The 23,858-nt window shown below is 42.2% G+C and overlaps 2 protein-coding genes across 5 annotated transcripts; one reads left to right on the forward strand and one right to left on the reverse strand.

The window, feature by feature from the left end:
* Positions 1–123: 123 nt before the first annotated feature.
* Positions 124–17,407, reverse strand: TATDN1 (TatD DNase domain containing 1). Of its 3 annotated transcripts, none has more exons than XM_075085780.1 (12): positions 17,310–17,407; positions 16,309–16,374; positions 15,655–15,704; positions 13,648–13,711; positions 12,027–12,170; positions 11,883–11,925; positions 7,102–7,187; positions 6,941–6,981; positions 5,592–5,668; positions 4,469–4,539; positions 3,398–3,524; positions 124–379 (listed from the first exon to the last, which is right to left on the reverse strand). In XM_075085780.1, exons 1-12 carry the CDS (start codon positions 17,329–17,331, stop codon positions 277–279), a joined length of 894 nt encoding a protein of 297 aa, XP_074941881.1. In that variant the 5' UTR covers positions 17,332–17,407; the 3' UTR covers positions 124–276. The 3 variants fall into 3 exon arrangements, with proteins under 3 accessions (XP_074941881.1, XP_074941880.1, XP_074941879.1); XM_075085779.1 differs by having other exon boundaries at positions 16,865–17,334; XM_075085778.1 differs by lacking the exon at positions 17,310–17,407 and adding an exon at positions 16,844–17,144.
* On the forward strand, positions 16,738–22,017 carry NDUFB9 (NADH:ubiquinone oxidoreductase subunit B9). Of its 2 annotated transcripts, none has more exons than XM_075085782.1 (4): positions 16,738–16,856; positions 18,484–18,676; positions 20,649–20,762; positions 21,768–22,017. In XM_075085782.1, the coding sequence occupies exons 2-4, from the start codon at positions 18,551–18,553 to the stop codon at positions 21,897–21,899; spliced, it is 372 nt and encodes a 123-aa protein (XP_074941883.1). In that variant the 5' UTR covers positions 16,738–16,856; positions 18,484–18,550; the 3' UTR covers positions 21,900–22,017. The 2 variants fall into 2 exon arrangements, with proteins under 2 accessions (XP_074941883.1, XP_074941882.1); XM_075085781.1 differs by lacking the exon at positions 16,738–16,856 and adding an exon at positions 17,355–17,519.
* The last annotated feature ends 1,841 nt before the right edge of the window (positions 22,018–23,858 follow it).

Here is a 23,858-nt window from a genome sequence, read left to right on the forward strand (position 1 = left end):
CTGGTACTCATCTTCTAAGGCATACAGGTATTAACAGGAGTTGCTAGCATGGGCTATCCTTGAAACTGCCCTTGCACCAAGATTCAGGATCAACAGGGCTGAGAAACTGCACAAATGCAGACCACCTTTTCAAAAGCAGCTTTAATCTTGTACCATGAAAAAAAAAAAAGCACTACATAGTGGCTTCCATTCATAAGAACTTGCAGATATGATAATTTTAAAGTTTTTTGCAGTATGTTTAGTAATGTTATGCTGGCTAAACATAAGAAAAACAACTTATATATTTGGAAAGAAGACTTTAATAGTGTTGTTATATAGAGTATTGGCCAACTCAAGTGGGTCGTCTTCTCTTACTGCTGCCATGATTTCCAGTACTTGACTGAAAAAGAAAGATTGGTATTAGAAAACTCTGAAACTCAGTATTGGATATACTTCAGACTGCTGTACGTGTATGTACAAGTCACAACCTGGAATAAAAACCTACACTGAGAGCAGCAGCAGCTTCACTTTTAAGTCACTGACTGCCATTCCCTTCCCACTGCATACTGGTTGCTCACTGGTACAGATTCATCTTTGGTCTTTTGACTCTTGTTTGGAGGTAATTAAACAGCTTTCTGTTCCAAAGAAAGTGTAATTTTTGGGGTGTTTTTATCAATGGTCTTAATTTTTCAGACTGAAATTCATTAGTCCTTCAAGGCTAAAGCTGCACTAGCAATAAACTGGTCTATGGCAAAGCTTAGAGTCCAGATCCAGCCTTACCCCCAAGTACGGCTGCCAAAGCATCTTATTCCTACTGCCCCATTCCCTGGATTAATGGTGATTAACACATTCAAGTATTTTCAGTAAATGTTAAGTGAGCAATTTTAAAAGGCCCATAGCCTTGATACAGCCAGGAAAAGGTGGCAAAAGTAATGGGATGAATAGTATTAACGCTAAGTACCAGAAAACCAGGCCATGATCTTTTGTCTGTACTTTCCTGATTTTGTATCGATTGTTCTGAAAAAACCCTAATGCTCTATACAGTTCCTAAGATGCTTCATACTTTCATTTTTTCTAGTAGTAGGAAAAAAAACCAACTTCATGGTAAAGAGTGTGAACCTCAAGCTTGGTGGTGGGGTTTGGATCTTGCCTCGCAACTTGCACAATAGCTAAACTTTTTGAGGAAGACAGAGTAGAAAAAGTTGCTCTTGACAGTCACTAGAATGCAGGTATTTTCCTAGGTGCAGAATTAGCCCATTCCACGACCACTCCTGTGCTTTGCAGCCAAACAGCTTCTTGATTTAAGGGGATATTCAAGATGAGATGGGGTGAGATCAGGCCTACAGAGAAATAAGTAACAAATACCCAAGAATTTCACCCTTGAAGAGTCTTGTTAGGGCTCACATATCTATCCCCACTTGGATGCAGTAGGATGGCACACGTTACTGTAACACTATGACATCGCTGAAGGAGAAGTAAAGCCTCGTGGCTAACATTTTTGAGAAATAGCTTCCAAGGGGAGTAGTGCAGTTCTAAAAATATATATAAAGTGGAAATATCACATCAAAATTGAAAGGTGTCCAGCACCACCAAAAAAAGACAAGTGGAAAATTCCTCCTGCCAACTGAGCTATATTAAACTGTATATATACCCTGACCATTAAACATAATTTGTGGCCTGAGGCTAACTGTCCCCTCGCACCAGATATTGCAACTTGAGAAGTCACAAAATACCAATTCTTGGTTACTGTGCTTCATTTTTTTGTAAGGTTAAGATGGTCTCAGGTTACTTAATCTACAACCAGTACAGGGTATAATTAAAGGGACAGTAATTTTGAAATATGGTTGAACTAAACAAGATTTTGTTCTACAAAAGAAAACAAAAGCCAAGTATAGCATTTGTGTACCGCTCTAGGACAGGCTGCCTGCATTTCCAATTCTGGGGTTTTCGAAACACTTTTTCTGTAAGCTACAGCTAAGGCGGCACACAAAGACACGGGGGTGTTGTTAACACATCCAGGCTTCCTGAAAGAGCCTTATTCAGCAGCAGTGGAGGTCCTCCACTTGTCACCAGAGAACTGTTTTCACTTGATCTCTTCCCCTACTCCAAAATCATGGACTGACCCTAGAAAGTCTTAAAACGCTGAAAAAGCCCTTCCGTGGTGATGTGTGAACTTTGTCTTTTAAAGACAAATGAAATAAATTTCAAAGAGTATTACAAATTGACATAACTGCTTAAGATATATCTGAGCACTAGGACATGTCACCATGTTAGCTTGAACTGTACTTTTAGCACGATCAGTGGTCTCTTCTCTAAGGGTTTCTTCAAGTTTCCAAAAAAAGCGAAATTCCCTTCAGTTCTCAAACTCCTGTTTAGAAGCCTCGCTGGATATCTATGTTCTTTAGTACCATCCTGAGCGGTATTTCAAAAGCTAGTTCCAAACAGGTCATTTACACAGCTTTGCATAGAAATACACAGACTTCGCAGCAAAAAAAATGGCACTTCTGATCGAGTATGTGGGCTTCGCACCTGGACCAGTGGTCCAGCTGTGCGCTTTATTTGCTGAAAATTCATTCATGCACTACAGTGCAAGTAGAAACCTTCCTGAATTCCTTTTGCTTTTCAGGGAGTTGGCAACGAGAAGATGACTCGGAAGATTGGTGTAACTCACCAACCAGACTTCAGTACCAGTTGTGAAAATTAAGGCATTTCATCTATCAGTGCTATTAATGGAGATTTAACATTTTCACTAAAGCCATGAAGTATCTCCCTGCTTTTCACACCTCTGCGAGGAAGCAGGTGAAAAGGTGGCAGAAAACAGTTGCTGTACTTTCTAACTCTGTCCATAAGCCCCTGGAATTTTCCTTTGCTGTCCTCTATGCTGACTGCTGTTCTTCCTAGCTAAACTTCATAGGATTAGAGAGTTCTGTGAAACGTATTTTTTTCCTCTGCACAGCAGCAGAATAAAGAAACGACCCCAACTAAAGTCATGTTACATCCGTTCACATCATGGGCGCTGTGACAGGACCACAGGCACGGGCCCTGCTCAGGGCCTCCGTACGGCCCCCTCTGTGGGGCACTGCACAGCTCCAGTGCTCTACCAGTTTTAACAACCACCCCGTGAAATTTATTCAAGTCAGGTTACTTTACAGGCTTTAACCCCTTCTCCAATGTATTAAGTGAAAAGATAAAAACAGTACGTGTTTCACTTTCAGGGAGCTTTTTACATGCAGAGTTGCTGAAATGGAAAAATCACGCCTTTTTAAATTTTTCCACAGCCTATAAAACAATACCTTGCACAAGTTTCAGTAAATTTAGAATTAATATCTATACACCACTATTCCAGTGAACTGGTTTTTCTTTTTTTTCTCCTGTGAGATTTGAAAGGTTTAAAATAATACTACAGCAGTACACTTACATTATATGGCAGGGTTCATTTCTGTCCTTCAAGCAGTGCCCTACTTCCCATTTCTTTTTTGTAGGAAAGGTAGTTTTAATGTATTTTGATCCAGCATGGGTATTTTTCACCCCACACCAAGGTGCATCTAGTTTCATTTGGGGGGGGAAAAAAAAAAAGAATTAAGAGTATGCAATTATTTGAGAATAGCACGAGACAGTTTAACCAACGACTTCCACCGACAACAGTTCTTTCAATCTCTTCTAGAAGTGACTTCTAATTCAAAATGGAATTTAAGAGATTTGGGCAATTTAACAGCTTCGTCATCTTTGGATTTTTATCCTGTTAACTTCAAGATTTTACATTTAAAAAAATCAGCAATAATAGTACACAACACTTATTTCCTCCAACACAGTAAGGATAGCTAGATACGCTGCATGTATTCCACAGACGCTTCCTGTGTACTTTAACAGGTACTTATTTCACGTGCAAATAAATTTAAGGATTTAGGCAGTTTGTGGTTTTCCCTTCTCAGAATCAGAAATTAAATAAATACTGTATTTGTAACTGCCAGCTGTTGATAATTGAAATGAACATGCAAAAAATCCCCCCAAAACGATCCCTAGTCAGTCAATTAAAATGACTGCTCATGAGGCTGACAGAGGAATTCAAGTGTTCTTCCACCTCGTTCCACTTAAAGAGCTGTTGTTTCCAAATGCCATTAGTGCCTCCACTGGCAGGATCACCACTGCTGCCCTGCACTTGGCACACCTCCAGCAAGCTGGATTCTAAAAAACACTCAAGCAGGGTTCAGGTACCTGGGTACATTTAAAAATCCGGGCTTGACAAGGTTTGACCTTTTCATCTTCCCCTGCAGTGTCTGGAACAGCCACGGCAGCTTATTCCTTCCAGCACAAGGCTGAAAAGGAATAATTTTGGAGCCTGCAAACTGCTTTCTGAAGTGGAGAAACAGCCAGTCCTTCTTCTACTCCAAACTCCTTAGGTCTTGATTCTGTCATATCGCTGCTATACAAGCGTATCTTGTCGCCTCACAGTGTTGGAGTCACAAACTGACCAAGATAAAAATCTTACCAGTCTCTATCATTAATCGTTCACTAGGAATTGATTTCAGTGTTTCCAAGTTGGCTTCTGTTTTCAGTGAACTAGAAAATCAGAGTTTGGTTAAAAATAAGTGTATAAAAGTAATTACTTTGCCTGTTGGTACATTTAACAGCAAAGGCAGCTTCCTAAATAATTTTCACAGAATCACAGAATGGCAGGGGTTGGAAGGGACCTCTGGAGATCATCTCGTCCAACCCCCTGCTTGAGCAGGGACACCCAGAGCAGGGGGCACAGGAACGCATCCAGGCAGGTTTGAATGTCTCCAGGGAAGATGCCACAACCTCCCTGGGCAGCCTGTGCCACTGCTCTGGCACCCTCACAGGAAAGGAGTTTTCCCTCATATTGAGGTGGAACTTCCTGTGTTCCAACTTTGCCCATTGCCCCTTGGCCTGTCATTGGGCACTAATTAGAAGAGCCTAGTCCCATCATCCTGACACCCATCCTTTAGATATTTATAGGTATTGATGAAATCCTCCCTCAGTCTTATCTTCTCCAGGCTGAACAAACCCAAGTCTAGTGAATAAACTCTACTTCATTTTTAAAAATGCTGCCTGTAAATTCAAACTTTGCAGAAAATGGCAAATTTGGAGAGTTACTCAGTGAAGCGTCTCACTCCCATAAGCGTGCAGATCCCCTGCCAGCGCTGCCCATACTCGCCTGGCCCCCGCAACCCATGGAACTTAGAGCGTGGCGCCGGCTGGCTTTTGGCCAGGTGAGTGCTGAGAACTCAGGCTGCGTAACCAGGAGATAAGGCTGCTCAGGTTACACTTCCATCCTGGATTGGACATGACAGCTTAAAATTATGCTATTTTTTAAACACTTCTCAGAAGGACTGCTTCCACGTTCACCAACCTTATTTATTTACAAACAAGGATTGACCTGAGAGTAGCAGAATGGACCTAAGACTAGATTAACTCGCTGAGCTATGAGTTAAGAACTTTTTATGGCTAACAGACTAATGAGTGCAATTCTAAATCTGTCAGATGATTAAGAGTCTAGTGAGCTTTGAAAACTTGACCTCATTGTTTAAAAGAAAGCAATGAGTTCACTGCAGCTGTTATTTTAGAAGTTTTATTTTTCATACAGAACTTACCAGCCATTTATTCCAATATAAAGATCCAAATCTAATATAGCTGCTGCTTCTTCCTTCGTGCCATCAAAAGAATGTACCTAGAGCATACATAAATACAGATATACACAAACATACTAATATATGTACTTCATTTAAAACTCCAATCATTTAAAAGTAGGTGTTAGTTTTTATTTGCATCGTAAATACCTTTGACACTATGCTTTACACATCAATGCAAACATAGAGATGGGACATGGCTCAGGAACTTCCTGCAGCTGGTAGATGGGAGACCATACACAGGAGGTAATCGTGCACGCTGAATTTTTACATGTTTTCCTCAGTATTCCCTACAGGGCACTGTCAGGAACATAGTAAGAGCAGCATTATGTTCTCCACGGATTTTAGTCCACGGGAACTAGAGAGACAGTCTACTTGGCCATCCCACCCCAAGGACTTGAAGGGTCAAGTGGTGGGACCCAAGGCGCAAAGAGCGTAATGCATCTGGGAACCGTAGCTTCTCAGCCTGAGTGGAGCAAAGACACTGCTTCCCCAAGCTGCCAGGGGGACAGTCAGCTGCAGGGGGTGCCTGCTCGTCGTTTCTCTACCAGTCACCAGTTTTGCAGAAAAGAGAAAGGAAGGAAGGAGAGTCGGTAGAGTATTATGTAAGAGCACAACATGCCAAGCACCGAGCTAGGGGAAGGTCTGTGCACTAACAAAGGGGAAACCTGGGGGCTGACATATTGTAGGCCGTGTGGTCTGATGTTAGTAGGACAGAATAATCCAAGCATTTATTGCTTTTGGAAAACCCTGCCATAATGGGAACTTGAAAGAGTGTTGCTGGATTTTCTAACCATTTCATCCGAAGTTTTTCCTGTTATGCTTTTGAATTAAAATACATGATCGGAATATCTAAAGACGTAAAGCAATCAAAAGTTATATCTGGATCTAATTTGAAAACGATGTCTAACGTCAGAAGCAAATGCCTGAGGTTACGGCTTGCACTGGGAACACACATCTAAATTATCTGTGGTCGGAATACACTGCAGTTATACGCACTGAAGAATTGGGATAAAGCCAATGTCAATTATAAGGTGCTTAAACTGTCCTTTTGACAGGCCAAGAAAAACTGCTCATGTCAGCTGCAGAGCTTTTTCTCAGCCTATCTTCCTACCTTGCAGAAAAACTGTTGAATAAGCAATGAAAAGAAAAATACTAGAAGGGACTGGAAAACACTTATTAATTAATAATAACTTAAATCATGTAACAGGAAGCCTACCCAGATTCCCTGACAAGCAACAAGTTGCATATTAAGCAACAATATTCACACACATGCATGTAAAAATGAATGCTACACTGAAGTCCATACTTACCACCCCTCCTACAAATCTATCTCGGTTTCTTCTCATTATGTCTGTGAAATGAAACAAATAAAAATGTAAGACACCTTTATAACAAAGGTCAAAGATTCAGGTTTCCAGATTTTTCTTATTCAGAATTTGCTCCGACTATGAAATTCTCAAACAAAACCCACCTAAAAATTCAGCATGTGAGTTTCTACAGTGGAGGAACATGGGCAGTTGTGTCTGTTCCGACAGGTCAAACTGTTTTTCAAAATACCTGTAAAACAAAAATCCCTTTTAAACAGAAACTCAGTGCAAGAGCAAATAAAGACAGTAGAATAGTTTTTTCCAGTGCTTGTACATTTTGGTCCTCCAGAACTAAAGACAGAATGAGTGGATTTGCCATTCAAAAGCTCTTATTTGTGTAAGGATTTAAAAGGGACTCTTCCCCATGGTATATTCGTATAGCAGCGATCTATGCTGGAAGACAGAAAGGAAGTGGCCAAAAGAAGAGCATGGGTACTGAAGGCGGCACGCATATACATGCTAAGCACGTACGCCAGTGGGTGTTGGACCTTGGTTTTATTTATTTTCAACGAAAGAGGAACTGACTGTTCTCTCCACAAAGTTCTGAAATGTCAGGAAGGGAGAGTGTGGATCACACAGAGACCACAATTTTGAGAAGCACCTGTAAATGCGGTGAGGGAGCACTGCGCATTCAGAAGGCCAAAACTGCATCCAAGCCAGCTGGCCTGTAAAGTAACAATTCAGACTTTTTGTTTACTCTTTCCTCTCTTGGGGTGGAACAAGTAGCAATATTAGGCATCTTACTTCTGCCCCATTCTGCTGATTGTCTTCACTCTTTCAAAGTCTTCCACTGTTTTCCCTCCTCTCCTTTGCGTGCCTGCATCCTTTCCTTTTCACTCCTTTTTATCCCTCTCCTACTCCTAGTATTCCCTTTGAAGGAGCGGTAACAGCAAGGCAGCCATCCTAGGAAGGGACATCAAAATGTGGGCAGAGGGAAGGTAACTAGGTAGCCAGTTTCCCCAGTGCAGTTTCCAAAGGAAACTAACTAGCACTGAACTAACCCATCACTTGTCATTTGCAGCTAGTTCTGATCCCAGAGCATTATCATTTACCATTTCTGCCCACCACACTACACCCAGGCGTTCAAATTACCAATGCTCAGGAAGCAGGGTAGAGGAACTTATGCATGGCAGAGGGCCAACAGCGCATAGGTGACTCAGTATCTAGCCAGAATTTGTAAGATGACATTTGGACAAGGCAAGGACAATGTCGCCTGTCTCAACAGGCTGGGACTGTATGCACATACTGGATTTCTATAGGTGGTGCTGTTAAAAGCAGCCCAGGGCACTGGGGCATTCCCATCATCAGATATCAGAAACACTTCAAAGGCAAATTCAAAGTGTCCACATACTGCTGTGTATGATTCACACACCAATCAGGAGAAAGCAGCAGCAAACCATTAGTTTGATTTACATTTTCCTAAAAAAAAAAAAAAAAAAAGGACAACACAACTGGTCATTTTATTTTGTGCAATTTTCACTATTTTCTCTGTATTACGAGTTGATATTTCTCTGATAAAAGTTACCTTCCCTGTTTATCAGTGCAGATCTTTTGAGATAAAACATGTGGAACAGAAAATCAGCAGTAACATTAAAAACACCTACTTTGAATGTTCTTTGTAGTCTAGATACTGTGCTTAGTTTAGCTTGTTTGACTAAATATAAATTTAATTTCAACTCATGATTGCTCTTGTGGTTAAATAGCTACAATTGCTTGATTAGTGGGTTGTTAGTTTTTTTTTTCTTTTTAATACAAGACTTCTTTCTAAAGGAAATGAGGTTTGAGAGACTGAGCTGCAAATAAGCCCCCTAAGTAACCCACTGCCAGTTTCAATCTATTTTTGAGAACGGCAGTCATCTTTAAAGTACAAACTTTAGTGCCCCTACAAATGCAAAGGCAAGTCAAGCTTCTTCCAATCCAAGAAAAAATTAAGGCCAACACCTGATGCTACTTGCCCTTTCAAAAGGAAAGGGCAGGTGAATGGGGAAGTTCTTGGAGAGAAAAAAGAAGTAAAAAAAGGAGAAAGAAAGAGGAGGGAAAAAAAAGGAAAGAGAAAGCATGAAGAAACCAGATATGTGACCAGAATGGTAACAAAATAAGTCAGTAGGAAACTAAACCTTACTAGTTCCCATGCTGAAGGAACATTTTCCTTTGGGTGAGTAGGCTGTCATTCAATATATGCTGGTTCTACGTCGCTTCTCAATAAGTAAGTTTGAAAATCTTTCTGCATGGTTGTTTGCAGGTTTAGTTTTGACCATTAAGTTCACATGCTGTGGTATTTTCAGGTTTGGGATCAAGACTCTGAAGGAGCTGAAGCAAACTGGGCTTGCTGAGGTAGAGTGTGCCCAAACAATTCTGGATTCATGTACGAATAACAGTGCATGTGATTTTGTTCATCCCCTCCAATTTGGTTAAGAAAACTCCGGCTTCCGTGTCACTAAGCCCCACAAACACCTTCCAGCAGCACAGCAGAAGTGAAACTTCTGTACACTTATCAGTCCATTTATGTGACCTTCACTATAATATGACGGCAGTACCTCCATCTCACGACCATTCAAATCACCATTTTCTGTTGGAAAAGTTATAAGAATGGAGAAAAATTCTGACAGAAAAAGATCTTGGGGCTGTTTAAACACAGGAATTTCATCTTTATTAGCTTCTCATCTTTATTAGCTTTTCAATCCAAGGAAAATGGATTAAAAAAATGTTCATTTTTTACAGGTGAAAATTATCCAAAAAGAAAACAGAGTGTAACTAACTAGAAAATTATGATTAAACAAAACAGAGGTCATTCTCAAGTACTACCCACTGGGAACTACTGTACTCTCTCCTACAGCTGCTTGCTAGCTATTCCAGAGGCCGCTACGACACCTGAACTACAGATCAGCTGAAAACCGGTGACCTGCCTCTATGCATTTCACACTTTGCCTTCCTTATTTTTCAGTTCATTTATCAACCATACATTGAGTATTAATTCAAAGAACTCACCATCCAGTCTGCTAAAGGTCACAAAAGACAGACTGTATCCAACCCCATAGCATTCAATTAGCAGAAACGAAAACAACCCCAAACCCTGACCATGTTTCACAAACACATGGAGGATGAAGAAGAAGGAAAGCTGTCCATTTAGAAAGTACAGAATTTACAAACGTGGTGTTTGCATGTATCTGTCCTTGAGGCTTTCAATATTTCTACAGGAAAGGACATGGACCTGTTGGTGCAGGTCCAGAGGAGGGCCACAAAAATGAGAGGGATGAAACACCTCTCCTATAAGGAAAGGCTGAGAGTGTTGGGAATTTTTTAGCCTGGAGAAGAAAAGGCTGTGGGGAGACCTTATTGTGGCCTTTCAGTACTTAAAGGGGGCCTATAAGCAAGGTGGGGAAAAACTTTTTAGCAGTGCCCGTTGCAACAGGACAAGGGGTAACGGTTTTAAACTAAAGGAGGGTAGACTCAGGCTAGATATAAGGCAGAAATTTTTTACAATGAGGGTGGTAGAACACTGCTACAGGTTGCCCAGAGAGGCGGTAGATGCCCCATCCCTGGAAATATTCAAGGCCATGTTGGACAGGGCTCTGAGCAACCTGATCTCGTTGAAGATGTCCCTGCTCACTGTAGGGGGGTTGGACTAGATGACCTCTAAAGACCCCTTCCAGCCCAAACCATTCTATGAGTCTTCACTCCCCCATATTTCTTGCTTTCTGTTTTTTTCATCAGTCACATCCTTCCAACTCCTATTTCCAGCAAGGGCTCTCAGTATATGTCTTAGAAACTAGATTTATGTATTTCATATGATTTACTGAAATAGCTCAGATAAAGACTTTCTGTTATTATCAACCTTAATTAGAAAGGACTCACCTACCGCTTTAAAAGTCATTTCTGTTCCACCCTGTCACCTCTTTCCTCACAACCCAACTTCACTGCACATAAAGTTTCACTACAGTTCTTCAGCTGCTGTCCATCAGATAAGGAAAATCAGATTTTTTTTTTTCCTCCCAATAACATCAGGCCAGTAAGGACCTCAAAATACAATGTGTTTTAGTTTGCCACAGAAAAGAAATGGGTGTGCTTTGCTGAACTTCATGTACGCTGAATTCTAGCAGGAAAAAAAAGTTCTGTCCACTTTGCTGCCTAATTTACTAATGACTGTAGCATTATAAAGAAAAATCTAGCTACTGCTAACACGTGGCAATTGGAAAAACACACAACTAACCACTGCCCCCCAGTGACTAATTTACTCAGAACAGTACTATGCAGGCACAGCTCATTAATCATTCATCTTATTTGAATTTATCACTTATGTCTGTCAGTCAGTTCCGTCTGTAGATGGAAGTTCTCACTACAAGAATGCAAACTGATTTGAGAGGCTGTGCTAGCTTCTTTCCGTTCAGCACCTATGCTGCATACATTACTTCAAAACTCAGATCTCACCAAGCTCCCAAGATCACCTTCTTCATTAGCTCTCAATTATCTGCTCCAAGCTAACACCTCCCTTAAAAAGCCCATTTTTTGCCACTGCTGACTTATCCTTTTTGACAGTTCTGCTCCCTTCACCATGCCTTTCACTCAACCTAATCCTTCTTTCACGCACTACAGTTACGTTATTCTCCCAATGAGTCTCTAAGAGTTCTTTAGTATTAGCAAGAATGAACACTTGTAACACCCTGAAACCCACAAATTCTGATCAATTTTACAGAAAAAGACACAGTAAGTAAACAAGTAGCAGAATTTAGCGCATAGCACTACTTGAATGCAGGCGTCTTTCTTTAAAGTCCCATTTCTGCCAAAAAAACCCAGATCCAACCCTCCCAACTACGTGGTAGAACACAAGACAGAAAACACTCCTATAAATTGCTGCAAGTTCATTTATAGTCATCAAGTTTCTTACTTGAGTTGGATGTCCTTCGGGCAAAATTCTAATCTGTCAAAATCTAAAAATAGAAAAAACAGAAACCCCACTTAGTGTTTTAGGATTTTTTTTAAATGCATGTCTAGAAGAAAAAAAACAATGAAATACTAAGATAACACTTACCTAAGCCACATTCTCCAACTGCTATTACCTTTGTCTTATTTTTTTCAATCAGATTTTTTAGTTCAGATAAATACTGTTCAGGGCTACTCTGCTCAAATTCTCCGCAGCGGGTAGGATGACAGCCAACTGTACTGTAAAACATGTCTAAAGCAAGATAATAGAAGGTTTTAAGAAAAAAGGAAAAAATAGAAGAAAGTTTATGTAAAATAGGCAGTAACTGTATGTGAACTGTTTATTGCTCATAATTTTAAAAGAAAACTCCCTTGAACAACCTTATCTTGGTGATAATTTTATTACAATGTTATTTTCTGCCTTAAAAATTTTAAGACAGTATCTCTAGTGGGGATGCATTTCTTTTTAGTACACATTATTTAATATACTCCCAAAACTGCAACTCAAAGCTGAATTATTCTGGTGGAGCGGCCCTCAACAAATCATACAATTGTTGAGATTGGAAGAGACCTCCTGAGATAGAAATACATCTCATTTAAAATGCATCAGGTTATCCTCAGCTGTAAGATTTGCAGACAGCAAGCTATTTCCCTTATGTGCCTCTGCATTAGCTGTTACAGAATTTTGCAAGCAACATCCAGCCCAATTTACCCAAGTATCTAACTTAGATCACCTTAGTGCCAAAATTAATATTTCTGCTGAGTGTCTTTACGGAAAATGTAAAAGCATGGCAGTGAGGGGAAAAGTATCCAAGGCCCCGAGCAACTTGATCTGATATTAAAGCTAGTTCTCTTTTGATGGAAGCGGGGAGGTGGATTGGGTTGGACCAGATTACCTCCTCAGGTTCATTCCAACCCAATTTATTCTATGCTTCTGTTCTGCAAATAGTACTTTAACATTTGTTTTAGTTCAAATACATATTTAAGTAATTAGTAGAATGATATTTGCCTTTTCACAGGAAGAAAGGGAAAGCTAGGACAAACATAAAGAGACCACTTTTGTTCAAGTGGTCGTGATAGAATCACAGAATCGTTAAGGTTGGAAAAGACCTCTAAGATCATCAAGTCCAACCATAAACCCAACACCCCCAGGCCTCCTAAACCATGTCCTGAAGTGCCACATCTACACCTTTTTTTAAACACCTCCAGGGATGGTGACTCCACCACCTCTCTGGGCAGCCAATTCCAATGCCTGAACACTCTTTTGGTGAAGAAATTTTTCCTAATATCCAATCTAAATCTCCCCTGACCCAACCTGAGGCCATTTCCTCTCGTTCTGTTGCTAATAGAGTAATAGAAAAGCAAAAATCCACCAAAAATATATATTCCACACCATGTAAGCATTCCAGCCTATTTCTAGAAGACAGCCTTGTAACAAAATACTTACTCCAGAAATTTCCTGGGATTACTATTTTTATTAGAAATAGAAATTACAGGAAAGACTGATTCCTCCCACACCCCAGGGATTTATCCAAAACCCTTCTGTATGTTGCTAAGGAGCAACATACAGGAACTCAAACACAATCCATTCATCCCAATCTGAAATGTAACTTCTCATTTTAATCTAAGATTCTGTAAACACCTCCAGGACAGGTCCTTTTAAACTCTTAATTCTGAGATTGGAGAAGGTTATATTTTTGACTGACAATGTAAGTTTAAAGTAGAAATACCATTTGTCTGTGCCAGCTGCAATGCATCTCTACTATCTTGTAGACTCCCACCTGTAATCAAAAACTTGGAAGGAGAAAAGTACTGTCAGTGAGTACGTTCTTCTCTGAACATCAAACAGAATATTTAAGAAAACACTCGGATATAAATAAGAATCTAGACAGAGAACATCAGAATACAATTACTAATGTATGACAAAATTTCATAAATTAGTAGCAAACCTCAGGAGCTAGTAAAACACTAGGTATCAAAACCTGAGTTTTTTTTCCTTTACCAAGTATCTTCTATGCTAAGTACCATTAAATTAGTAAAAACCATTAAATTAGTAAAATACTTCTATTTGCAGCAATATTAACTTCATTAGACAATGACTCAATAAACTTTATTTGCATTCAAGAAATTATATTCAGAAACATTCTCCCCATCTTAAGAGGTGGAGAAACTAAAAACTCCCAAACACCCAAAACAAGACATGAGTGAGTAACTAGATAAACCAATAGAGGAGTCTGTATCAGAGTCGCGACTACAAATTTAAGAATTTCTGGCTCTGATCTTTTGTTTTCACCTTAGGATCAAAAGTTATCGCACCAGAATTGTTGCTTACAGTGTTTTTTGAACCACCACTTGCCGGATCTTGCACCCTAGGTCCTAATAAATCATGACTATACTGCTTTTGGACAACTCGTATCCCTACACACGCTATACACCAGACTCAGCGCCAGGTCAGACATTTCTGCAGTATGCTCCGTTACAGATGGACACATCCCAACACTATCACCAGAAATATTAACTTATATTATTATATTAACTTATGTTATAATATTAACTTATATGAGCTGAAATCGGCTCAGTGTACATACAGCACAGGGCAAAAGTTCACAAAAAATTGCCATACGTCAACAGCTATATGGAAAAACAGAAGTATTTTCAAATAAACAGATTAAGCTTCTAGGGAAGTAGAAACAATCTGGGTTGGAACAGACTTCTGACACTGTACAGGCCAGTAGCAAGACTGAAAACGTAGCTACGGACACGAAACTCCTGAATTCCATTTCTGAATCCACTGTGCATCTTGAAAAAGTGATGATAAAATAGGACAATTGCCACTTACTTTCAGAGGCTGGTATAGAGATTAAATAGTATTTATACAGAACACACAAACGCAGTAACAGTGACTATGATTCTGTATGTGCTGCAGTACGGTAATCTCTCCATCAACAGAGTTTTCTTTTTTGTCTCACAGTTTATTTCCCACTCTTTTCAGATGAGGAGCTGTTCAGCAAACTTCTGAGATGCCTGTTCCTCTTCTAGAGGAGGGTTTATTTCTTTATTTGCAATCCAGCAGCCTTATTACTGCAGCAGAACAGTTTGTGACTATGTGCACAGTATTCTATTTTAATTCTTATTTTGACAACTTATCCAGTTTAGACACCAATTTTAAGCCAAGAGTTACAAACCTGCTCATAATGGTGCAGTTTTAATACACGTAAGCCAGTATTTACTAGCAGACATTTAGATGTCTCAGCTGTAAAAATTTATGGGCACTCCCAGCTTTTCTGCAGTTACAATTGCCTTTACATATAGAAATATCTGAAGGATCCCAATCAGAAGTTTTTGGGCTTTGATCTGTAGCAGTAACTATTAAGTAGGACAGTCATAGGATACAAGAAGAAAGGAGTAGTTGTCTGTAATACAACTAACATGGAACATTATGTACTAGTTGATTGCAGTAGGTCAGAGGAGAACATCCTTCTGCTGAGACTGTACAGAAGAAACTCTACATGCACATCACACAGGATACCACTGAACTTAAATAATCAGCATCTAATAATCCATGCAAACGAAAGACAACACTCTGCACAGAACACTTTTGTTTTACGCTATTGAAGAAAGTTACTGCATTTTCCATTGCAAGTTCCAGAAGCATTTGTTTTAATAGGGGAGCACTAAAACCCCATAGTATTAGAAAGCAGTTAAAATATTAAAGAAATTTTATTATAAGAAATTACCTTTTTAATGCCAACTTTGACTGCTCTCTCTATCACATCCAAAAAGTCATCTGTGAAAGTTCATAAAAACGTAATAAATTGAACTTAAAAGTTTTACAGCATAATTTATCTACTTTTCAACTAAAGATTACTTCCATGCAGTCAAAAATGCCTATTATAAGCAACCTTTAAACCATGCTTGTTTAATCTTTAGAAGACAATAACAAAATGTAATAACTGAAGATCCAATTTAAATCCAAGAAGTCAACTGAAGTTTTTCCACATAATTTAGGAGACTCCCTGTTTTTACATCTATATCTAAAGGCTGTGTGAGCAATAATAGCATCAGTTATAATTCGTAACTATGATTCAGCAATGTGATACTCTGATAATTTATTGTTCATAATTCTCAATTTTTCCTTGCAATCCTACAACAGATCAGCAATTGTCCATTTCCTCTAGAAGCAGGCTCTATGACAGCTTAATAGCAATTAAAAGAATCTATTTTGCTTAGAACATCTATATTATTTTTTCATGCTTTCTACTTCAAGTCCTAGTAAATAATAAGCACCCAGTTTTTGAGGAGAAAAAAGAAACTCTAACCTCACCTTCCAACACATAAGAGATTTCTATTTTAATGAGAGGGATCCCATCTTTCAGCAAAGAAACATTTACCTTGATGTTTTTGTGTTCCCCTATAGATTCCTCTGAACATGGGATCTGTCAGGTTAATACCAATATCTGTGAGAAAACAGATACAGAAATTAGACGCTATAGTCACTCTACATTTTATTCTGAGGATTAGCCAACTAGGGAAGACGATGGAAAGCATACTTCAGCAGTCCCCAACTACCACACCGACAGGACGTATAAAGCTTAAGCACAAGTTTGCTTGCATAACTTGAGAGCTTACTCCTTACTAGAAGTGACAGAAAAATAAAGTCCTGTCCTTCGGTGCAGCTCCAGACTTACCCTGCGTTTAACACACGCCCTCATAATCACCCAAGCTAACACACGTATGCTATTCATTGGACTAATTCCGCTCTCCACAGGACAGACCCTCCCCGCCGGCCCCCCAGGGGCTGGAGCCCGGCCTCGGGCCAGCCGCAGCGCCGGGCCCGCCGTCCGAGCGGGGCTGCTTGCGGGCGGGGAGGCTTTCCAAGGCGTATTAGGCTGCTCAGCCGCACGTAGAACTTGGGTCTGAACCGACCTTCTGAGGTGATGTACGTACTTCCTGCCGAATTCCCCCGGGACATTAACGGTTTCATCCAAGGCCACTCCGTAGAAGCAGGGCAGCCCGCACGAAGGCGCCGAGGCGCAGAGGGGGCGAGGCGGCAGCGCTGCCCGGCAGGCTGCGGGGGCAGCTCCGAGGAGGGCCAGCAGCCCCCCGCTACAGCAGAAACGCTCCTAGACGCTTCCCGCAGGCTCAAAGGCAGCCCGCGGCTCGGCCCCGGGGACACCCAGAGAGACGAGAGGGGCGGACGAGCCCCGGGCCAGGCGCAGACCCTGTCACTGGAGCGGCTCCCGCAGGGAGCGGGGCGGCTGGGTTCCCCACGCCCAGCGGGAGCGGGCGGCGGTTGCCTCAGCCCGGCACCGGGCAAGGCACAGAGGACCCTGAGCGAGGCTACCGGCCCCGCCGGGGCCAGAGACCCCCCCACCCCCCGCTCCCCCCTCACCGATGAACTTGGCGCGGCTCATGGCAGCGGGATGGCGGGCGGGTTCGGGTTCGGGAGCGGCGCGCGTGCGCCCTCCGCCTTCCCGTCAGCCCCCGCGTGAAGGTGAGGGGTAGGGCAGCGGGAGATGGCGGCCTACCTGACGCACCAGCAAAAGGTGCTGCGGCTCTACAAGAAATCCCTGCGGCATCTGGAGTCCTGGTGCATCTACCGGTGAGAGGTGAAGGGAGGCGGGCCGGGGGGTCTCTTCTTCCTAGGAGCGGGGGCCTCTCAGCCTCGCACTTTGCGGTGGGGGCGGGTGGCCTTCCCCGCCGAGACGGGGCGTCGGGCTTGACTGCGGCTTCTGTTATCCTGAAAAGCGGGTTCTTTCGCCCGGTGCGCAAAACGCCAGGCTACACAGAGCAGAGGTATTGTATTGCATTCATTTTTGCACAAAGATGGGCCCTAGGTGGTAGCTACAGAAAGCCAGCGCGCCGCGCCACTACAAGGCATTTACGTAGCTAAATGTGTCAGAAACAGCTAATATTCGCATCCCACAGCGAATAATTGGTTAATTTCTTTCTCATTTAAACTTAAAGGTACAGCTCCCTTTAAATTGACCACACATTTGCAGAGAGTGAGGGTCTTATTTGAGTAGAGGGTTTTCTGGCCTATGGGGGTAATTTTTAGTGTTATAACGAGGATAGTTCACCTAAAGGACATTTAGTTTTAATTCGTATCAACATCCCAAGTAGTTGTTCTCTTTGATTATACACTTTATAACGCAGTTCTCAGCGTTTTCTGAGGCGGGGTGTTCCCTTCCGTCATTCTCTCCACTCTCTTCAAGGATATAGTCGTAAAAACAAATGCTTCCCTACCTCTCAGCTCTCTCCTCTGGCCACCAAATTCTGTTTTGCCAGGCTCATATGGTTCATTGTTATTACTTAGAAGAAAATAATGTTTTCTTCAGGATATCACTTTGTCCTCCTTTCTTCCCTTCCCCTAGCCCTGGCTGACAGGCTGAGGAAAAAGCCTCTGGGTCACTTGTCTGTCCTTCCAGAGAATAGGGTGATGTGGAGAGAGGAGCTCCTCAGAGCCCCTTTGCACAGGAGTAGCTGGTGATGTGGCCAAGCTTGCTTTCTCAGCGATTAGTTTTGTTCGTTCAATGTACATCACTGTGCTTAACCTCTGTTTGTAGAGACAAGTACCGCTACTTTGCCTGCCTCCTGAGAGAACGATTTGATAAGAACAAGGATGTGAAGGATATGGTGAAAGCTACAGAGCTGCTGAAGGCCGGTGAGGAAGAGTTCTGGGCCAACCAGCATCCTCAGCCATACGTCTTTCCTGACTCCCCTGGGGGCACTTCTTATGAGAGATACGAGTGCTACAAGGTAAGGTGGTCTGTTGGATCATCTGTTACCGTGCTTACCTCACTGTTCTTTTATGCATGCGTAAATTTGCATTCTGAATGCAAAGTGAGTGCTTGAAGTGGACTTTCACAGGACTGCAGTTTAACTCAGCAGTAGGATTTCTCTAACAGTTTACTGTTGGTGAACATCTTAATGTCTTGCTGCTTGCATGGGAGAAGCTGTCCTGCTTGTCTGAACCTTGAAAATGGAATTTGCTGGTCTGTCTGAAGACAGCTAGCTTCTTTTTGCTGGGATAACGATCCGTTCTTTTGCCAAACAGAAGCTGCTCTGCAGTGAGTCATGCAGGCACTGTTAAAGATAGCTGAGCTGTGAGAGAAAACAAGCTGGAGGAGCCCATGTGGCCTGTTGTGGTGCCGTCTGGCCACAGCCTTGGTTTCTCTCTTGTCTGGTCAGGTGTTGGCTTGGATGTTGGGGGACTTCTCTCAGTCGTGTTGTTCCTCCAGCATTTTGAGTGATGGTACAAACTATTATTTCCCTTTGTATGTTGTATTGCCAGATACGTATTTGTGCGTCCGTATGTGCTAGGTGCTATGCCTAAAAATGGAAGTGGTATTCTTAGAATCTAAGGCACTTCTAGAGGCTCTTTCCCCTCTTAGACTGTTCTATTTAGGAGTAAAGAAACAGGTTTCATAGAAAAACACAGGGTTTTCGCTTTCTCGGCATCGGCTCCTAATGCATTATGATAAGTTAATCCTTCTCCTGACTTTGAAGGAAATGTGTTCACAGGGCTAGATCTGATCAGATCTTTACACATAAGAAACCATGTGAAAGCAAGAATCTGACGTAGATTTATCAGAGGCAGAAAATAGGACATATGAGGGAAGAGGGAGAAGAGGACTTAAACTTGTGCCAAGGTTGTGGACCATAGCAGTGATAGATGTAAAAGTGAGAGAGAATCCAGACAGAAAAAAGGCCAGTTGAGCAATAAATGGTCAAGATTAGTCTTTGTATAGAAATACAAACTGGTTTACGTTTTCTTTTCTTTGCCCTGTTTGATATGCTAAAACTGTCCTTTAACAAAATGGCGTCAGAAGGATTTGGCTTGTTGATACTTCAGTGACTGTCCCTTGTGGATGCTGCTACAAAACATAATTTTTAGTTCTTGGCTGGTTCGATGGTGGTACTCGTTTGGGCTATGTGGATTTTTTTTTTAATATTATTAGCAGCCCTGCTATTTCTCTTCAGTCAAAAGTTTACTCAGTGACAAGAATCACAGCAGGAGACTGGAAGTGTAAATGACACTGGGAGAACAATGGTATTAGAGCAACTTCTTAATTTTCTTTTTTTTAAGAATTGGATTTTTTTTGTGGGGTTTTGTTTTTTAATCAATGTTCCTGTCTTTAAAATGTTAATATTAATAATAAGCTGCTGCAGAATTTTAAACTTTGTTTTTTTTTCTTGACTGGACATCTTAGAGGTCACACCATTATCAAGATCTTAAAGGCCATTAACTTTTCATCAGTTGTAGACAAGTGGAAAAGAGCTGTAAGGTTCTGTCTCTGGCAAAGAAAATGAATTAGTAGTTGGAGAAAAGGGTCTCTCTAACCTGCTGCCTTTGGGAGAAGGGAAAGAAGAAATGAGATCTTCTCTTCCCCCAGATGGAATTGTTCGGAGAACCGGTGTAAGCTGAGATGACCTGGACTTGGCTTTGGGATGCTATGATTGAAGGAAATCATGAGGATGTCTTCCTGTGACTTAGGATAATGTGTGAAACAAAGATTAAAAGTGCTGACCTCTGCCATGTAGCACCTTGAGACTAACAGTGGTCAGGTAGCTCTTAAATGCTGTTTTTATGTAGTACTTTATTTCCTGGATTATTTATCCATTTTAATACTGGCTTCAGTGGTTGCATTTAGTTCGCGCGCGTGTGTACTATATACAATGTAATATGTGAAAATAATATAGATTAAACATCTGTTTATTCATTTAACAGATTCCCGAATGGTGCTTGGATTTCTGGCATCCTTCTGAGAAGGCGATGTATCCTGATTACTTTGCCAAACGAGAGCAATGGAAGAAGCTGCAGCGGGAAAGCTGGGATAAAGAGGTCAGTGCTTGCTCAATGCAAAGTAAAGCCTCTTCAGCCTGTGAGTGCTTTGGGTGAGGTTTAGATGTGTTCTTGGGAAATACCTGAATGCCTTCGGTAGTCTCATTTAGACTCTGCTTTATTAGAACTCCTGTCAACATGAAACACTGACTTGACTTAAAATGCCTACACAGACATCTTGGAATTACAGCTTCTTGAAGGCTTTGAGGGGAAATTTGAAGTTAAAGCTGAACCTGCGACCGTGTTTCAGGTAGTGCAGGGCTGTTGCAGCAGCTTTGCTAAAGAAAATCCCAAAGTGGGCTGAGAGGAGATGAATGACCAGAGAATTCTGCTGCTGCTGCTGTGAAGCACTGATGCTTTCTGGTGGTACCTCTGAGAGTGACTTAGCACAGTGCTCGTCCCCTGGGAGTTGAGAATAATTTCTGGCCAACCTAAACTGAGATTCCGTTGGAAAAACTTGATGTTCTTAGAATAGTTCTTGAATTCAGCTGTAGAAAAGCAGTTAAGTTGTATGTAGCATGGGGCTTATACCAGAATTAACGTAGTGGCAGCCAGCACTTACGCGACTTCAAGAAACACGTATTGAAAACACTAAAAAGGCTGTTGGTGGCAGGCAGAACTGGAGGTCTCCTGCTGACTGGAACGGAAGCTGTTCAGGACCTGTAATTATCTGTCAGCTTTCAAAGCAGCAAGAGAATGCAGTCTGTGTAACGTTCCAATGGTAGACAGGAATTATGTGGAAATAAGGGCCTTTGAAGTAAAATTTCTCATGTAAATGGCTTCTTAGTCCTAAAAATTCCTTCTTAATAAGGTAATAGGAACCTGCAATGATTACTGAGTTCAAGTGAATTCTAAGAGACATGGAAGCTGTCTGTCAGCTGAAGGGGTTACTGCTGGTTCTTCCCTTCAGGAGGGGGCCGGTTTCGCACACTGCCCGGGCGCTGCATACCACGTTATGGATATGTGCTTACAAATACTAAAGCAATTTTATGTCTTTTCTTCCAGATCAAGCAGTTAGAAGAAGAAACTCCAGCTGATGGTCCAAAAACTGAAGCTTTGCCCCCAGCTCGTAAGGAAGGGCATCTGCCACCGCTGTGGTGGCAGTACGTAACCAGACCTCGTGAGATTCCCATGTAGAAGCAGTTTTTCGCTGAGGGTTGAAGCGGTCTGTCTTCTGTATGCAGTAGACATGTCACTGGCCACATGCTACTCTAAGTGATACAAAATAAAACTAAATAAAGTAAAATAGAAGGCATTTTTCTGATGTACTGTGCTTCCACAGCATGCCCGCACTGCCAGTTTGCACAGTGTAGATGAGTGTTAACACCAGCGCTGTATACCCAAAATGCCAGGGAGCACTGACCAGCCACGCAGAAGCCGTAACGGGGCGCTAACTCCAGAGCAAGTTTTACAAAGGTGGACATATATTGCAGCTTTCACAGTAAGGGTCAGAAAACTCAACGATGAGACTGGAGAAGTTGGCCGCATAAAACTCATGCTCCCAGAGGAAGAACACGAGCTTGCACAGGGGTGGGAGAAGCAGATCTGCTGGGGCTGGGTTGGAGGGTAAGCAGCTAAACCGAGGGGAGTAATACGGCAGGGCTGGAGCCTGCCTCCCATGGTGGGGAAAGGGAGGGAGTGGATGGGAACTGATGAAAAATTTTTATCAGCAGCCCTGGAATCTGGTACTAAATAACAGGCAAGGTGGATGTGCTTGTGCTACAGCTGGAGTTGCAAAATACTGGCAGCAGACGTGGGGTTTGGCTGCTCCTGGAATGAGGGTGCTCCTAACCTTCCTTAGGGATAAAGGCTTCTCGGCCTCTCCACCTCGCTGGGCTTTTGGCTGCATTTTTCGTGTAGGTATCAAATCTCACAAGATGTAAACCTTCCTTGCATCGCCATGCTTTCCTGCTGCTGTGGGTAATGTTGCTGTAGCGCACCAGAGGAGAGGTCACCCCAGATCATAGAATCAGAATGGTTTAGGTTGGAAGGGACCTTTAGAGGTCATCTATTCCAACCCCCCTGCAGTGAGCAGGGACATCTTCAACGAGATCAGGTTGCTCAGAGCCCTGTCCAACATGGCCTTGAATGTTTCCAGGGATGGGGCATCTACCACCTCTCTCTGCAACCTGTGCCACCGCCATCAGTGTTTCACCACCGTCAATGTAAAAAATTTTGTCCTTATATGTAGCCTGAGTCTACCCTCCTTTAGTTTAAAACCGTTACCCCTTGTCGTGTTGCAGCAGGCCCTGTTAAAGTCTGTCCCCATCTTTCTCGTAGGCCCCCTTTAAATATTAAAAGGCCGCCACAAGGTCTCCCCGCAGCTTTCTCTTCTCCAGGGTGAACAACCCCAACTCTCAGCCTGTTGTAGGAGAGGTGCTCCAGCCCTCTTCATTTTTGTGGCCCTCCTCTGGACCTGCTCTAACAGGTCTATGTCGCTCCAGTGCTGAGGGCTCCAGAGCTGGGCGCGGCCCTGCAGGTGGGGCCTCACCGGAGTGGAGCAGAGGGGCAGAATCACCGCCCTCACCCTGCTGGCTGCGCTGCTTTTGATGCAGCCCAGGGTATGGTTGGCTGTAATCCTAGAAAACTGGAGAGAGCTCTGTCAGTTAAGTAGGCCGCTGATGAGTACAGCTCGTGTGCTCCTGTATGGGTCACAAACAGTTCCAGCAGTGAGCTAGGTACAAAAGCTGGTTGCTTCCAGCCACGGTCCCAAAGCATCTCTGTGACACACAGGGAATTTTGCGACCACTTCCCCTCGCCTCCCAGTAAGTAAGTGAATAGCTGGGTTAGAGCCACCCAGTAAAAGCTTGTAGGAAAACATTCCTGGCTCTTCTGCTGTTCTCCCATTTTTAGGACTAGAAGGGAGCAGGTTTGGGTTACCTCATCTGACTTTTGTCCTACAGGGGCTATTTGATGGTACCATATTTAACTCTGAGGCTTAATTTTTCCATAAGTGCCAACTTAAGGCTTGACAAATACAAGAGATGGCAAAGGCACTGAATTCAGCTGCTTTAAGGCCTAAACATATTTAGTTTGGGTAGAAGAAAAGGCTTTAATCTGGCTGGTCTTTAGAAATTTTATGTGGCCCTCTGCAGT

This window comes from Phalacrocorax aristotelis, chromosome 2 (assembly GCF_949628215.1).
Source record: "Phalacrocorax aristotelis chromosome 2, bGulAri2.1, whole genome shotgun sequence".
In the NCBI taxonomy this organism is placed as follows: Eukaryota; Metazoa; Chordata; class Aves; order Suliformes; family Phalacrocoracidae; genus Phalacrocorax; species Phalacrocorax aristotelis.

What these genes read in the sequence shown, in the direction of transcription:
- TATDN1 (XM_075085778.1), bottom strand. Translation starts at nt 16,901, where the DNA reads ATGAAACCGTTAATGTCCCGGGGGAATTCGGCAGGAAGTACGTACATC. An exon ending in GGGAACACAAAAACATCAAG is followed by an intron (nt 15,705 to 16,308) that starts GTAAATGTTTCT and finishes GAACTTTCACAG; the next exon opens with ATGACTTTTTGGATGTGATA. An exon ending in TCAAAGTTGGCATTAAAAAG is followed by an intron (nt 13,712 to 15,654) that starts GTAATTTCTTAT and finishes TCTCCTTCCAAG; the next exon opens with TTTTTGATTACAGGTGGGAG.
- NDUFB9 (XM_075085781.1), top strand. Translation starts at nt 17,434, where the DNA reads ATGGCGGCCTACCTGACGCACCAGCAAAAGGTGCTGCGGCTCTACAAG. An exon ending in GAGTCCTGGTGCATCTACCG is followed by an intron (nt 17,520 to 18,483) that starts GTGAGAGGTGAA and finishes CTCTGTTTGTAG; the next exon opens with AGACAAGTACCGCTACTTTG. An exon ending in GGGAAAGCTGGGATAAAGAG is followed by an intron (nt 20,763 to 21,767) that starts GTCAGTGCTTGC and finishes CTTTTCTTCCAG; the next exon opens with ATCAAGCAGTTAGAAGAAGA.